Consider the following 17,745-nt stretch of genomic DNA (forward strand, 5'->3'; position numbering starts at 1 on the left):
AATTTCAGGCAGCGTTTAAAATCCAAAGAATGTAGAGTCTTTTCTGCCACTGTTTGAGGATTTGGAAAGAAGGATCGCAACACTATAGGCTCATTGAGATGGAAGTTTGACGGAACCTTAGGGATAAACTTCGGATTTGTGCGTAGTATAACCCTGTCATGTTTGAATTGAAGGAAAAGGGTGTTGAATTGAAAAAGCATGAAGTTCACTCACTCGCCTCGCCGAGGTAAGGGCTAGGAGGAGTGCTGTTTTCCAGGAGAGATACTTAAGATCAGCTTTGTGTATTGGCTCAAAAGGGTGTTTCATGAGCTGAGCCAGAACCGTGTTGAGTTGTCTTTACAGGAGGGAATGTTCTAAACAGGCCTTTAAGGAATTGTTTGATTAACCGATGAGACCACAGAGAAGAGCCTGCAGAGGATCTCCTGAAATGGGATATTGCTGCCAGATGGACTTTAATGGAGGCATGAGCGAGACCAGATTTCGCCAGATGAAGAAGGTAAGGCAGTATTTGTTCTGGAGAGGATGAAAAAGGGTGTACTTTCTTTGACTTGCACCAGATACAGAACCTCTTCCATTTTAAGGAATATGTTTTGTTAGTACTATCTGCTTGAGCCAGAACTGCTCTACAGTCCGGAGGTATGTCTAGACCCTGGAACTCTCTGAACTCAGGAGCCAAGTTGATAATCTGAGAGATGCTGGATCCGGATGCTGGACTTGTTGGTTGTTCATAGTGAGAAGAGAGGGAAACGGTTTTAACCGGATCGGTGGTTCCAGGGAGAGAAGGTGAAGCTGCATGAACCAGTGTTGGCGTGGTCAAGCTGGAGCTATCAGGATGAGCGTGCAAGGTTCCGCTTTCAATTTCCCGAGAACCCTGGGAATCAGGGGAATTGGTGGAAAAGCGTATGCAAAGAAGTTGCACCATGCGATCGAAAACGCATTCCCTAGAGATCCCTTCTGGGGATGCCAGCTTGCGAAGTGTTGGCATTTGGCGTTCTGCTTGGTAACGAAGAGGTCCAAAAGAGGGGTGCCCCATTGAGCAAATATGCGGTTGAGAGTCCGATAATTCAACTCCCATTCGTGACATGCTGTCTGTTGTCTGCTCAAAGAGTCGGCCAGAACGTTGTGTGTTCCTGGAACATACTCTGCTCGAAGAGAAATGTTGTGCAGTAGCAACCAGTTCCAGATTTTTTGCGACCGTGAGAGAGTGTTAGAGAACGAGTCCCTCCCTGCTTGTTTAAATAGTGCATTGTGGTATTGTTGGTCCGTACAAGCACTAGAGAATTCCTGATTTGTGGTAGGAATGCCAGAAGAGCGAGATAAACCGCTCCTAGCTCCAGGAGATTTATGTGGAGTTTCCCTTCGGAAAGGGACCATTTCCAACTGATCTGGAGCTCTTGGAGGAAAACTCTCCAACCTTCCAGGGATGCATCCATTGTGATGGTATGTGGAGAAGCAGTAAGAAAGAAAGGCAAGCCTTGAGAAAGGTTCTGAGGGCAAATCCACCACCGTAGAGCCTTTATCATCTGAGGGGTCACCTGGATGACATCGTCGAATGACCCCGTACATTGGACCCATTGAGCTGAAAGCGCTTCTTGAAGAGGGCGCATGTGAAGGCGACAGTGTGGAACTAGTAGAATGCAGGAAGACATCATCCCGAGCAGGGATTTGAAAAGGCGCACAGGAAGAGACTTTTTGGATCAAATGCGAAGCGCCAAGGAAAGAAGCTTGTCTTTTCGCTCTTGTGAGGGAAACGCTTTCTTCTGGAGCGTGTCGGGAGTAGCACCCAGGAAAGTTATACGCTGGGAAGGCTGAAGGACGGACTTGTCCTAATTGAGAGTAAGCCCCAAACAATCGAAAAGCCTAAGACCCTACTAGGTGAAATCAGGGCCGGCGCCAGCATACGTTTTGTGATTTTCAGATGTACGTACGTACTTTTTAAGTTGGAATCCATTGTCGTCGACGGTCCCGTCGACGGTATAGTCATCGACGGTGAAGCGTCGACGGGCACCATGGTAGATTGAGATCCCGTCGTCAGAGCTGTCGTCGATGGTGTCGTCGTCGTCGATGGAGGTTTCGTCAACGGAGCCGTCGTCGACGGGTTCCTCGTCGACGATGAAGTGGATGTCGACGGGACAGTCTTCGTCGACGGTGTCGTCGTCGACACAGTCGTTGGCGAGCGCAGCGTCGACGGCAATTTGGACGTCGACGATGTCTTCTTTATCTTCAGCGTCGACGAGACAGACCTACCGGCGGTCGTCGATGGAGTCGTCGACGTGGATAATGACTGAGATGCGACAGAGGTTGAAACTGTCGTCGTCGACGAGGTCACACTCAATGGAGATTTCCTCGTCCTCGAAGCCACCGCCGATGAGGTCGTCATCGATGGGGTGGAAGAAGGCTTTTTGAACGCGTGAAGAACTTCCTGAGGAGAAACCTTCGTTGAAAGGGCCTTAGGAGGGACCTCTGAAGACTTTTTATGCGCCTTCTTTTGAGGTGGCTGCGACGAAGGGCCTGGAGAAGCCACCCTTGGTCTTTTCTGAGAGGACTGCGAAGATATTGAAGAGCCCTCACTTTCCTCAGAAGACAGTACTGAATCTTTGTCTTTAAGCCTCCGCAGCCAAATTAAGAGGCGTCCCTCACGATCTTTGAGGAGTGATTCGGATAAAGGCAGTAGAGACAGTCCTTGTGTTGATCGTCGACATGAAGTCTCTTTTTTCCACAGGAAGCACAAGACCTAAAAAGGCCCTTCTTAGGAGTATCTGCCATGAAGAACTGGAGAACTTCACCCCGAAGTTGGAATTTTGAAGTAAGAAGCACTGGAAAGCTAAAAACAAGGAATACTGAGCAGAGCTGAGAGGAGACTCCCTTAGCACGACGTGCGGTAGAAAATCTGAGGGACTAGAGCTCCTTCCAGGAAGGTTCTAGAGGGTGGTGATAGCTGATTGGCTCCTCTCCAAAGTTTGGTCCTTTTTACAAAAGGACGTGGATATGTTACTAAGGTGAGGCCCTTGGCCTATTACTCTACATGTCTAGTGAGACATTACTTTTTTTATGTACCAGGGACTCCCATCCCGACGACGGGGAATGATTCAGGCATGTGAATCTATGAAAGATACCCTAATACTGGATAACCAGTGGTACATGTGCAGCATAGACCAATCTGTATCCCAATAAATTTCAACCACTGAAATGCCACTAGACATTACCATAGTAGCTCTCATGGCCTTAGAAGAACTATCCTGAAAACCTTCTAAGCCAAAGCACGCAAATATGGATACAAAGCATTTCCCAGTGTGAAGTGGTATGCTTTATAAAAGTATTATCATTTTAGCACCAGCAAAATAAAAACAAAAACCTGGTCATTCACCTTCCCTCGTCTTGCTCAGTCTATGTAAAATGATGCTGCCCTCTCAGGGTCTTGTTTTTGCAGATACTCCTCCTGCTTATTATTGTGAGGATGAGGGAAGAAAAACAGGAGAGTAACAGATCTTGCCATGTGTTATACCACCTTCTGGAGAAAAGAAGGGCAATGACGAGGGCCAACTTGTATGGATAAAATGTAACATAGGGAAGTAGAACCAGCAGACTGAAGTGCACTGACTAAACAGAGACCCAGAAATACAAAGGTAGCAGCAACAGAGAGTAACTCTGAAGAGGCTCAGATGGTAAAGCCATGAGGGATGGAAGAAATAAGGTCAATTTACACTGTCAAACAATGAAGGTCATGGGAGAAAATATGAATATCAATTCTTCGACTAACCAGCCACTGCAAAACAGATAACTTGGCCAATCAGCCCTTAACAGTAGAAGCCAGATGACCCCACTGACCAACATAAAGTTCAAATCACATGATATTAAAAAGGTGAGTCCCAAATAGGCTTCTTTAGATCATCACGTTGAAGGTTAAAGCCAATCAGTTGATACTCCACACTCACCATATAGGGAGTTTGAATATCCAAGGCCTGGGCTGAGATGGAGGACACGACCCCCATGTGACACAAGCATATTTGCTATGTTTGGAAGAGAAAGTGGAGAGTGAATGCTAAGTAGCAACAGATCGGCAAACCATATCTTCCTTGTCCAGTCCAGGGCAATGAGAAACATCTGACACCCATTCCTGTGAATATTCTGAAGTATCCACAACAGTAGTACATTGGAGGGAAGCATAGAGAAGGCACTGGTTCAAGTGTAGACAAACATTCCTCCCAGGGAGCTGTGCTGTGCATAGTGTAGTACAAGGGACAATTCCTGTTGAGAAGTGAATGGGTCCCCACATAGGAAAAGATCATGTCAATCATATCAGGATGAAGATCCCATTTGTGGTCCTACAACTATGACCTGTTCAGAGTGTCTGTTCCCACATTAAAAAACTCCTACGAGGTTAGTATTAACACTAAATACTCCCTGCTCCAGAGATTACTGTCACAGGTGAAGGACCTTTTTTCAGAGGGGCCTAGATTAAATGTCACTATGCTTGTAGTGAGCTGCCGTAGTTTTATGGGACAGAACATGCACCCGTGGCCCCTGAGAGAAGGAGGAAGGGCTTTAATTTGAAGTTGATGACCCAGAGTTCCAGCACATTTATGTGCATGTGCTGTTCTGTCTGCAACTAAAAGCCAACATCAGTCATCTCAAGTAGGTGACTGCCCCTTCATAAGGATAGGCATCTGTCATGACAGTAACAAAAGGGCTTCCCCACTATTTGGCTGGAACGTCATATTCAACATCCCAAAGCTAAGAGCACTGTGGTGAATATTCTCATTGGAACAGCCAGGTGCTGTAAACACTGGCTGATAAGGCAAAACTAAAGGAGCCATATGCTCCACTGCACATGATGAATGAGGAGGCTACATGAGGTCATGAGACCCAATAGATAGAGTACCTTCAAAGCTGGTGGAATCACTTGAGAACACAACATCAGAATCATCTCCCAAATGTCCATGATCTTCAAAATGGTGAAAAGATGTGCATGCAGGCAGTGTCCGAGATCCGATGAAGAAGAGTTATCAAGCAGAGAAGTGGAATTTCTTAAGATTCACAGACAACCCCAGCTTCTGAATGTGTGCCAAGTGTTTAGAAACCAAATGTGGTGTGCTCGCTTACTGGCACGGTGATGTATAAAAATGCCTGGGCACCCAACCTCCTGAGAAAAGCGGCCACTACCACCAACAACTTTGTGAAAACAATCTGTGCTGTCAGAAGGCCTAAAAACAGCCCAGCACAATAGCTTTACTCCACTAGAAACCAGAGGTAGCACCTGTAAGCCGGAGGGCATGGAAATCAAATTTTGGTCTACTGCAGATCCAGGGATGCCATCAAGGGCTGCTAGATCAGAGCCAAAAAGATGTGGCTCAAAGTCAACAATTTATATTTTTTGTGAATGAGGAAAGGTTAAGGAGGCTCAAATACAAAATGGACCAGAATGTAAGGGGACTTAAATCCCATCCCCTTGTTTGTCAAGGAAACCACTTCCACTGCACTGTTCATAAGCAGAAAAAGACACTTTTGCCTCCAGTACTAAGACATGGTTTGAAGACCAAGTATGATCAGAGGGAGGCCACTCCAGACAGTGACTAAGAAGGGTATTGCATATCCTTTTTGACTTTGCGCTTGTTCCAGCATCCTCTGATATTTGGCAACTATCCTCAAATGGTCCAGCAAAGAAGAGATTGTACCCAGAATCAAAGATGATTGGTGGTAGAAGATAACCTAATGTTGTTTAACAGCCACAGAACCAGCAGAAGCTGAAGAGGACTGTTGCTGCTGCAGCTGATGCCACCTTTGTGTCTGCTTCTTCCTTGAAATAAGCGGAAGTACTGCTGTGGCACAGGCTGACTAGAATTATGTAGTACCTGTGGAACTCATAAAACAACAATATTGCTGGTGTAATTGATGAGGCCATCTTCAGGGGATGCTTTGTAGCTCTACAAATCCTAAAGTGCTCTAAAAAGGAGTCTGGCTTAACTCAAAATGTCTTTTGCAATTGTTTTGCATGTTGATGAGGTGATCCTGCATGTCTCTAGAAAATCCTGTAGAGTACATCCAGGCATGCTTAGCATAACATGGGCAGGGACAAAGAGCATGAATTAGTAACAAGGGAATCCAGGGTGCATTTGAGGAGCATTTTGGAGGCATCAGGATATCTCAAGCCAGTGAAAATGGCCCTATCATGTCATTAGACATTCTAATAGTGATCATTATAGCCATGTCCTAAAGTACATGGGCATATATGCCAAAGAAACATAGCATTGGTCGTATACAGGAGCTGGCTGCCGGGTGCAAGTACCGGTGGTGTAGAAAGGAAAGCGCCGGAGTTAAGTTTTGCAGAGTATTCATAAACTACCAGCTTTTCTTGTAAACTATGGGCCAGCAGGAAGGTGAAAGTTCAGACCTGTAGCGATGCCTACTCAAAAAGGCAGAAGAGTCTCCAGAGCCATAAAAGATTGCAGTACATTTTCTACCAAGAAGTTAGTCTTGCATTCAGCAGATAGGAGGGACAACTCAAGCATCTATGCCGCATTGCACAGCACAGCTTTCAAAGAATAAACTTTCTCTGAAGGGGGTCTTAACCCTTCCGTTGTGCCCACACGTCCATTGGCCGACGCGGCCCCACCCACTGAATGGAACGCCCCGCACCACGGCCGAATTACCGCCACGGTAAACGGGTTAAAGGATAAGGAAACTTCCAAATCAGAGATGTCTAGGCAACTGCCATTTTGCAGGTCCATACAAATCTCAGCATCCTGATACGAGTTGAGAAGAGTTAATCGACCTCTAGATCAACATCATCAGTGTACTGAAATTCTGTATTCAGTTTGTGTAGTCTGCCAGAAACATTGACCAAAGCTCTTCACGGTAGATGAATATTAGAGCCGCTGAAGGAGGACCCACCAATGGATTGTCTTCAATGAAAGACTGCAGCTTCTTTCTGGCAGAAATTAGGTTCTGCTCTGATTCACAAAGAGCTGCTTGAACAGGTGGTGGAAGTATGTGACTCCAAAGGCAGAGCTGCTTGCGCTGAAGACTATATCAAAAGAGGCATCTGGGTCAGGTTCACTGGAACAATGGTGGAGGAGTAGGGGTGCTTTGTGGCAGTGAAGGGGTAGAAAATTACATTGCGGAGTTGGGAATTGATCAAGAGCAAAGTCATTGAAGCCCCATACCAATCTAGAAAACCCTTGAGAGCTAGATGGGAGTCACAAGGAGGAGGGACAGTCATAAATTGTTTCAATGTGGCTAGACAACATGTTCCCTCATGGGAGGGATTGGTTGGTGAAGCTTGAAACTTTACTCAGAGTTTATACAGAACCATAACCAGCTTAGAGGAAGAAGAATTGGAGGGTGGCGTCTGGAAACAGTGCCATCAATTCTCCAGATGCTTCCAAGAATAGGGTCTCTTCCTGGAGCAAAAAGATGACATCTTGTTCCTATTGTGTTTCGTATTTATTTTGTAGGAAACCCCTTTGGAGGATCACTCCTAACTGTAGTGTCTTGTGAGTTAGAGATGATGAGACCCTTTTGGTTCCTGGCGAACTCCGTCGAACAGTAAAGTAAGTTTGTGGGCGAGGGTGATAGAATTCACGATGTAGAATGTTCAGTTAATGGTTACATGCTGTTTAATAAAGATGTGTGATACCAAGCTCTGTGTATAGTGTGATTATTTGTCTGTACCCAGGCTCGGGATGATGCTACACCAACCGTGTGACTTACTTAAACCTAGGGAGAGGGACTGTTGGAGGGATTCCTTAAGAGCCTGACTTAAAAACAACTTGTCCTTCTGCTCCCTTATGGCCTTGGGCTGCATAGGTACGCAAAGGTTGCTGGTTGAATGGATGTAGTCCTGCTGCAGCCACCACATCCAAATGTCACAGGGGTTGGAAAGGGACACCTGTTTGGGGCATCTGCAGCATCCTGACACTGATTCATTAAAGATTGATTTCAAACATAGTACTACACAAACACTTCTTCATGTATTAACTCCTGGATATTTCCACACATACTTACACAACAGAGTAATTAAACAGGTCAATCAACAATGGGCTTTTCATGCTCATTGATGACCAGCGGCTTTAAATAGGGTCTGGCTAACAGGATGCTCCATTAAAAAGTGAGGGATACCCCGTCTACTGTACTACAAGGGCCATACCCAATGATGCATTTGTAATGCTGCGGATGCGGCAATTACCATGTTTGTAACAGAGTATCCTATCCGCCAAGTTTTGAATAAGGCCTCAAGATTGTTAGTGCGTCTCCCTGGTACATGTGAGAATGAATGGCCAAATAATTGATTCACACTGTCCAGGTACTGCCCAAATAAGCACACAAATGCATTTTGGCAAATTAGCTAACGACAAATGTAGAATACCATATCTAAAAGAAGAAACAGGAACTCACCTTTATCTTAGTTGCTTGCCAGACCTTTCTAGTGGAAGGTACCAATGCAGAGGCAAGAGTGCAGACTTCACTTGGAAAGCCTCTTTGCTCACAAAAGTATCCTTCTGCTATTGTCCTGAAGATCTTATCAATGGAGGAGTTTGAAGGGAGAGTGCAGTTAAACACAGTAAACTGTCTCTTCAATCGCTGTGGAATATCATTTCGTCCACCACCAGGGTGAATCATGGCTGCTGCAAATTGGATGTCAACTACGTTGGTGAATTCTCCGGGCTTCTCCAAGTTATAGAAGCCTTTCTGCTCCATTAGCTGTCTTACAATTTCATTGGTAATCTAAAAGAAAGAAATGCATTCTGTAAATGATGTCTAGCAGTAGTCATAAGTTCAGATTCTCAATGTTTTTTCCTGTTAGTAGAGGCAGCTTGCTTCTAAATGTTTATGAGTTAATCACATCAGCTAACAGAGAAAGCACTGGCAAAGCCAATAGATCTGCATTGACACCAGCCTTTTGGGTTAATCAGCGCTCAATTGGTTTTGTTTTTTGCAAAACTGTATTTTTGGGCAAATTGTCAATCTAATAACATACTGGCTAAAAGTTTTTTTTTTAAATTGTCTCAATAGCATACATTGTCAAAGTAGTCCCTGTGACTTCAGTCCCCAGTACACTGTGTGTGTGGACTTGCTCCTTGTGAAAAGGCAGAAAACAGTCACTCACGTTGAGGTTAGCTAATGACTGATGTGGGCAGAACCACTGCCCCACACTGTATGCTGTTGTGGGGGGAAACAAAAATGTGAATGACACAATAACAGATGAAAAGATGAAGACGGCTGAATGAAATCCTCTATGATTAATATATTATACACATACAATTCCTTAAATCAAAAGGTCTTAGCTAATGCCAAACCTAAAAATCAATGCAAATCAGGCCTAAGATTTAGTTATCTTTTCTATATGAACCTTCTGAATATTGCTATACACAGATTTCCTGTTTTACAACGTGCAGGGGTGCTGTAAGTGGCCCTTTATGCAGGGTCATTCCCAAACTTTTTTTCTGCGCCCTCTGATTTCTGAACCTTATCATCATCATTATACTTTATTTGGTTTTTACAGTTAAAACCCTAAACATTAGATAGACCTCAATAAAAACTCCAACAAATATGCAAAAGACAGTACAATAAGACCATGATGGGACCATAAGCACAAGTTACTTACTTGTGTAACGATATATCTGTAAGAGACATTAGTTAGTGGTAGATTCCTTACCTTAGAATATCCCCAGGCGTCAGACTGGATCCGGAACGTTTTTCGTCAGCAGTACCCCTGGGCATCAGTAGGCGTCATCGTGCGGCTCTGTGTACGTCACTGGTGTCGTAGCCGCCAAGATGACGTCGTCGGAGCTACTTAGACGCACCCATGCGCGCTGACATCAGTTCTGTACACGACTTTTCCACGCCAGGAATGCAGAGCCATGCAAGAGAGCGACTACTGGTGCAATAGAACTAGGGCCCTGAAAGGGATGACCTGAACCCTAGAGAACAGTTCGCAGAATGGGGAGGATGGGCGGGCGGTAAGAAATCTATCACTAACTAATGTCTCTTACAGATATATCCTTACACAAGTAAGTAACTTGTGCATCTGAAAGAGACACGTTAGTGATATATTCCTTACCTTAGAATACATACCCAAGAAATACTAACCCCGGTGGTGGGTCTGCGAAGTGAGATTACACCAGAAAGTCACAGAGAACCGAACGGCCAAATAAGCTGTCTCTCCGGACTCGACTGTCAAGGCAATAGTGTGTAGTGAAAGTATGCAGCGAGGCCCAAGTGGCTGCCTGACAGATGTCCTGCCGGGGGACACCGCGTCCCAATGCAGTAGTAGCTGCCGTCGCCCTGGTAGAATGTGCGGGCAGCTTTACCGGAGGTTCCTTTTTAGCCAGAGAGTAACAGGCTTTAATGCACAGGGCAACACAGCGGGAGATAGTCCGCTTGTGCACAGTCCGGCCTTTCTTGGCGCCCACGTAGCCAACAAAGAGCTGGTCTCTACCCGGAACGGTTGTGTGTGGATGAGGTAGAATGAAAGCGCACGTTTTGGGCCCTGACGGTGGAGCCTCTCTTCCTCTCCGGAAGGGTGCGGAGGCAGAAATAAAGTGGGCAGAGTGACAGTTTGCGCCAGATGAAAGGCAGTGACTACTTTTGGTAGAAAGGAGGCATGTGGCCGAAGCATAACCTTGTCCGGATGAACCACCAGGAAAGAAGGTTTGCATGAAAGAGCCTGGAGTCCACTCACGCACCTAGCAGAGGTGATAGCCACCAGGAAAACAGTTGTCAAAGCCAATAACCGTAAAGGACAGTTATGAAGAGGCTCAAAGGGAGCGCACATTAAGTATGTGAGAACCAGGTTCAAGTCCCAATGAGGCATCACAAAAGGAATAGGAGGGAAAAGGTGGGAAAAGGTGAGTAATGCCTTTGAGAAAGCTATGGACAACAGGGGACTTGAAAAGAGAGGGCTGATCAGGCAGCCTGAAAAGGCTGAAAGAGCAGAGAGGTAGCCCTTAACAGTGCCCAGAGCAGAGCTCTGCTGGGCCACAGAGAGAAGGAACAATAGGGCCTCAGAAAGAGGGGCAGAAAGGGGGGTACACAGCCTACGCTGTGCACCATGCCACAAATTTGTTCCACAGGCAGGCGTATACAGTTTAGGTGAGGGATGCCTGGCTGCCAGAATCACATTACAGACTTCAGGAAGCAAATTAAATTGAATCAACTGTCACCGCTCAATCTCCACGCAAGGAGGCGGAGGCTGGACAGGTTCGGGTGGAGGACCATTCCCTGTTGCTGCGACAGAAGATCCTCCTGAAGAGGCAGTCGGATCGGAGGATCCACGCTCATACTGAGTAGCTCGGGATACCAAACTCTTCGAGCCCAGTCCGGTGCCTCAAGAATAACTTGGAGCCGGTCGCGTCTTATCTTCTTCAGCACTCTGGGTAGAAGTGGTATAGACGGAAAGGCGTAGAACAGACCGCAACTCCATTCGCGACAAAAAGCGTCTCTGAGTGAGTGCCGGCTGCTGACATTGCGCGTTCTCTTCTGTGGCGAATAGATCTAACCAAGGTTCTCCCCATTGCTGAAAGAGACCTTGTGCCACCTTCGAGTGAAGACACCATTTGTGATCCTTGATGCGCTGGCGGCTGAGTTAGTCCGCCCCGGTGTGCACAGAACCTGCCAAGTGTTGAACCACCAGTAGAATGCCCTGGTGGTCCAGCCACGTCCAGAGGTGCAGAGCCTCCTGACATAGGGTCCACGACCCCACCCCACCCTGCTAGGAGCAGTACCACATGGCGGTGGTGCTGTCCGAGAACCCCTGCACAACTGCCCTCATGACAGAGGGAAGGAATGGTTCGAGTGCAAGCAGGATCGCTGTAAGCTCCAACTGATTGATATGGAGCTCGGACTCTGCCGGAGACCAGAGGCCTCTGAACTCCGCCTCCCCCATATTTCCGCCCCATCCCCAGAGGGACACATTTGTTACCACTGTGTGCTCCGGGTGGGGAAGGAAGAGGGACCTGCTGTTGACCCAACTTATAGGCCGAATGACCAAGACATGCTGTTTGGGAAGATAAACCCGAAATCGCGCTGTGTCCAGAACCGCTCCCATGAAGAGGAGCTTCTGAGAGGGAACCAGATGCGACTTCGGCACGTGGATGGAGAACCCCAGCAAATGCAGGAGGTTGGCCATAGTTTGGAGGTGTGAGGCGACTGCTCCCGGTGAGTCCGCTGCCAACAGCCAGTAGTCGAGATAGGGGAAGACTGAAACCCTTGACATGCGCAGATGCACCGCCATCACTTGGTAAAGCCGAAAGGGAGCACGGTGAAATGAAAGCGGGAGCATTTTGAACCGGAGGCCTAAAAGAGGACACATGCCCTTGTCCTTCTTTGGAATCAAGAAGTAGTGGAAATAACAACCACAACCTATCACTGGCGTCAGAAAGAGCTCGACGGCTCCCTCTAGCCAAGAGGGCTTGACTGTCCTGCTGGAGAAGCGCCAAGTGTGGTACGGAGGGGGCACGGCCAGAGGGGCAGTCCGGAATGGGAGGGAGCAGCCCCTTCGGACTAACTGCAAAACCCAACTGTCCGAAGTGATGGTGCGCCACTGGGGGAGGCGATGGCGAATCGTGCCGCCCACGGGTGTTCGGTGGGCCGGAAAACCCCAGACTAGGAAGGTTTGGAGGCCGTGGTGGCAGGGGCGGCGGCGGACTGACCTGGCCACTGGCCACGTGACCCACCTCTGTGGGTCCCTTTTCAGCTGCTGCACCAAGACTACTGCTGCGCGGGCCTGCAGCTTTGAAAGGAATGTGTTTGGGCGTCTCGTCCCTGCCAGGAAGGAACGAAAGGCAGACCCCGGGGGAGTGCGCGTGGCGGAAAGGCCCAAGGACTGGGCTGTTGTCCGGGAGTCCTTAAAACGTTCCAATGTGCCTTCCGGGTTGTCACCAAAGAGGCACGTGCCATGAAAAGGCATGTCCAACAAAGCATCCTGGACATCCCCTGAGAAGCCAGTGGCTCTGAGCCTGGCAGAACGGCGGAGCGCCACAGTTGTGGAAATTGCCCTGCCGAGGGAGTCGGCGGTATCAAGGCCAGCACGTATAGTAAACGTTGCCACATCTCTCCCCTCGGTAATTGCTTGGGAGAGTACCGTCCGAGCGTCCGTCGTACACTGAGGCAGCACCAGCGCCACTGTGTCCCACTCAGAGTGAGAATAGCGGGCCAAAAGGCATGCAGTATGCACTGACCGCAGACCCGGCAGAGGTAAAACCTCGTTCCCAGGCGCGGAAGGGAATGCGCTGGGAGAAGTCGAGGCCAGAGACAACAAGACTCTCCAGCGTCAGGTGTTATGTGAGGAAACAGGGGTCAACCGGGGCCGGGCGATGCCGTCGTGCCACACTCCTATCCACAGGAGTACCTGTGGGAGGCGTGGACCAGGCGCCCAAGAGGAAGCCTGTAAGTGCATCATTAAAGGGCAGCAGCGGATCCGTGGAGGAGGCCCCCAGCCGAAACACCTCAGTCAGGAGATCGGTCCTGAGAGACACCGTATGGAGCTCGATGTTAAGAGCCTCAGCCGCCCTGCGCAACACCACAGAGAATGTACCATCCTGCTCCGAAGCCATGGAGGAAGGGGACAGTGTACCGGGGTATGGAGATAAATCCAGATCGCTCAGATCTTCCACATTGGCATCCTAGTGTGGTGCCTCCTCACACCAGTCTTTGCCGTCTGCTGTTTGAGAGGCCGAGAAGGACGAGGAGGCCGGAGAAAAGTGCAAAAATATTCTCTCCCGGGCTAGGAATTGGTGGACAATAGGTCAATCCAAGCTCGTCGTAGTCCGACGCCGGGCCCGGAGCCAGCGGCGGCGCCGAGGCCGGAGCTAGCAGCGGTGCCGAGGCCAGAGCCAGCGGCCGGGCCGAGGCCGGAGCCATCGGTGGGTCCAAGGCCATGAGCCAATGGCAGGTCCGAGGCCAGGAGCCAACGACGGGCCGAGGTTGGAGCCAACGGCGTCCCAGGGTATCTTGCCGGCGTAGCCAGGGCCAAAGGTGGCAGCATGGGTGCAGAACCACCCAACGGTTCCACGGGGCCCAAAGGCGCTCCGGAGGGAGCCGAAGGGTCAAATAAACGGCCCATGGCCGACAAGAACACCTGTATTCCTTCCGGAGTCACCTACGGCCCCGGGGAAGGCGGGTAGGCCTCAGGCAACAACAGAGTCTCCACCGGAGCCGCAGGGGAGTGACCACCTGCCCCCTCCACCGCGTCCCGCGACTGGTGAGGGGTAGGCGGAGAGGGACGTCGCGTCTTCGACCTGGTATGGCGCTTCGACTTACCTGACCCCGATGCCGACAAACGATGGTGTCGGGCCTCAAACAACTGTCGGGAACACTCCTGCAAGTCTTTGGCGCCATGGCCCGACAACTGGGACACGTCTCGGGGTTATGGACGTGCCCGAAGCAGAAGAGACAACGACATGCGGGTCCACCTCCGACATGTTCCGACGGTAGTCCCTACAGGACTGAGACCCGGGCATCCCAACTGCACCAGAAGTCGAGTACTCGACAAACAAGAGAAACAAGTCTCAGAAAACAAGTCAAAAATATGACTAGGAGTATCGATCTGCGCTTGCTGGCGCGCAAAAAGAAAGAACTGACGTGAGCGCACATGGGCGTGTCTAAGTAGCTCCGATGACGTCATCTCGGCGGCTATGATGCCAGCAACGTACGTGGAGCCGCACAACGACGCCTACCGACGCACAGGGGTACTGTTGACGGAAAACTTTCCAGATCCAGTCTGACGCCTGGGGATATTCTAAGGTAAGGAATCTGTCACTAACGTGTCTCTTTCAGATTTACAGAGTTAAAAAGGTAGACCCCGCTATCAAACTTAATAACAACTGGACCTAAGTCTGATAGCGGCCCTTAGAAACTAAGCATGTACAGTACTGAATCACTTGAAAGAAGTTGCAAAAAGATAAAAGCAAGTTTGACCCCCTTAAAACATGCTTTTTTTAAGAATTGGGAATAATAAAAGACTTCCCGGGAACCTCATTAAAACCTACTAAAACAGTAAAAAGTGCATCATATCCTGTGAAGACTGTCCATCGCAGCCACAGGGTGTGAGATTCTGCCTTCTGTGAGCACAGCGGGGTTGGGCTAAAAGGTACTGAAAAAGATCAAGCCGAAATCTGGTCAGTAAAAAGCGATCATGATTACTTTTAACCCATATAAGATATGGTTCAATAGTTGGCATAGTTTTCAATACAATGTACCCGAGCACACTGGTCTTTCTCAACTCAACCTCCTCTCTATCCCAAGTATGCCTTTTTAAAAAACACTCTTTCAGCCAAGTTAGATACCTCCAACACATCGCTTGCAGATTGTCAACTAGGTCTGCTCTTCCTAAGCAGCAAAGACAATCTCTAACATACTTTATCCAACAAATAAGATGAATCTAATCATGGGAAAGACAATCCCTGAGAATGTCCTTGCTAAGGGCATTTTCTTTCTTAATCCAAATCTTCATCCACAAAGCTAGGTGGCAGAAAGCCAGCTTGTCTGAGAGAAAGGACATCCCCAATTCTTCGTGCACTACATACGATAGGCTGCTCTGCTGTAGAGAGAGTCAAGAAAGTATTTTCGACAATTTGCAGTGCCACCTGCCCAGTATAACCCCATATCTCGCTCCCATAATGACCTTTGAGATACATTTGGCTTTATAGATCTGCAAAAGAGCCCTGAAATTGAAAACAGCACCGGTCGCTCTAGCCAGGTCCCCTTTCTTACGACTGATCAATGGGCACCAGCTCAGGGCATCATCAAACACGACTCCCAGATTTGAAAGAACATTTGTTTTAGGAATTAGCGTGGTTCATACCTTAAAAGTATCGGGCGTAGCTGTACGAGGTCCGACCTGCATTACAAACGATTTACTGTAGTTAACCAACAGGTCTAGGTCCTCCATTTCTGAACCTATCTTTGATGGCTTTTAAGTTTCTATAAAGCTTACCACTTCTACCGGTGCTAAGGTGTTTTCTCCCATAAAGATAGCAAAATTGCCTTACCCCAATTGCAACATTTCATTTAGTAATAGGTCCCTAGTAAAGTGTCACTACCTGTACCCAGGGCCTGAAAATTAAATGCTACTAGGAGCCCTGCAGCAGCGACTGTGCTTCCCACTTAAGTAGCCCTATAAATATGTCTCAGGCCTGCCTTTGCAACCTGTGCATGCAGTGTAAGCTTCATTTTGATCAAAATAAACCTTTTGCCAGACCTGAACTTTCCTTTTGAATACATATACATCACCACTAGGATAGGCCCTAAACAGCCCATAGGGCATGTTGCAGTATATTTAAATAGTTGGACATGTACTTTTAACTTTTACATGTCTTGGCAGACAAAAACTCTTAAATGTGTTTTTCACTACGGCAAGGCCTGTCTCTCTCACATAGGATAGCTATAGGTTACCTTATTACATTTAATAAGTGACAACTTTCAATTGGGAATAGGTAGGAAAGACAAATTAGGTCTCTAAAAAATAGTAATTTAAAACCCACTTTAATGGTAAGGTTGGATTTTAAGTGATAATTCAGACAATAGCTCCTTTAGAAAGTTACCATTTTCTTGTCCTACCCAATTGGTGACAGAAGCCTGTATCCTGGCTCACATGACTAGGTGTAGCTGGCAGTTGGTCTTTGTCTATTGCTCCCAGACAATGATACAAAGGGAGATTAAGTTTTAGCAGAATTTATAATGTGGAGCTGTTTCATCAGAATAGTACACATCACTAAAACGCTATTTCACCTTACTCCATTTTAGATTTCTGCTTGTGTCATTTCGGTGAAACTGCATTGTATTGATCTTACTTTGTATGCCAGGTGTGGAATAAGGCGGAAGATCCTCGTCTGCATTTTCCTCCTTATCCGAGGGTTTAGAAAGGGATTTCACCAGAGTCCACTTGAAGTACTGCACACACGCACTAATGAATGAGATGCTGGAAGACGATTAACCAACGTATTTCATAATCGGAGGCAAGGTACAGAGCCAAGACTGGTCAAGAATGCAAGTTTCCACACAAAGACATCAGACCAAGACTGGAGCTTAGCAATATTACTAAATCCGAATATTTAAATGCAGTGGAAGGGAGTATTTGATCTCAAAAATGAAGCAAAGATGTTTATAAATAAATATGCTTTAATTATAACCTCTCATAAGGTGAAACTTGAGCTGATTACAGCATAGAGACGCATTTACATGTATGCTTGGGGTTTGATGGTCAAGGGTTGAAGGTTTTTCCTTTGGAGAAGGCAGCAGATGTATATTTTAGGTGCATTTCCTGGCTGAGAATTACAAATGACCCCACATGCTTGTGTTTAGAGGAGCACTACCTTTGCTCGGCAATATCCCTCGTTGTAGCACAAAAGAATACACTCCCTTATGAATAAGGCAGCCTTCTCCTTGTTTTCCAAGCTGATAAAACAAGCACAGGTTATTGTTTGTAGGTGTGTGCAGGTCCCTCAGAATGCTTTCTAAAAAATAGAAAACCCAGGGATTGTTGGGATCTTTTTGGAAATGGCTTACAGTGCTAAATCCACACACTGTTACCTCCCTTGGTAAAACTGCACGTTAAAACAGACACAATCCGAATACACACTCTCTGTGGAAGAAAGACTGTGAAGACCAGAGAAGTCCTAAGACAGGTGCTAACCCACGAGCAAGAAGCATCAGGAGCTAGAAGAGAATTTTTTTGAGCCATGTAGGTATTTGGTATAGCACCAACATGTTGCCTTCCAGACATCTATCAGCAGGAGATCTGCATCC

The 17,745-nt window shown here is 47.4% G+C and overlaps 1 protein-coding gene across 1 annotated transcript in view; it reads right to left on the bottom strand.

Annotated features, from left to right (window-relative positions):
* Window positions 1–17,745, bottom strand: part of LOC146822633 (dynein axonemal heavy chain 5-like) — a 971,002-nt gene that overhangs the window by 438,187 nt on the left and 515,070 nt on the right. Inside the window, exon 52 of the mRNA XM_085606815.1 lies at window positions 8,395–8,724. Coding sequence (XP_085462941.1) covers window positions 8,395–8,724 — 330 coding nt within the window. The remainder of the gene's footprint in view (window positions 1–8,394; window positions 8,725–17,745) is intronic.

The sequence above is a fragment of the Triturus cristatus genome, chromosome 5_2, assembly GCF_964204655.1.
Source record: "Triturus cristatus chromosome 5_2, aTriCri1.1, whole genome shotgun sequence".
NCBI classification, from domain to species: domain Eukaryota; kingdom Metazoa; phylum Chordata; class Amphibia; order Caudata; family Salamandridae; genus Triturus; species Triturus cristatus.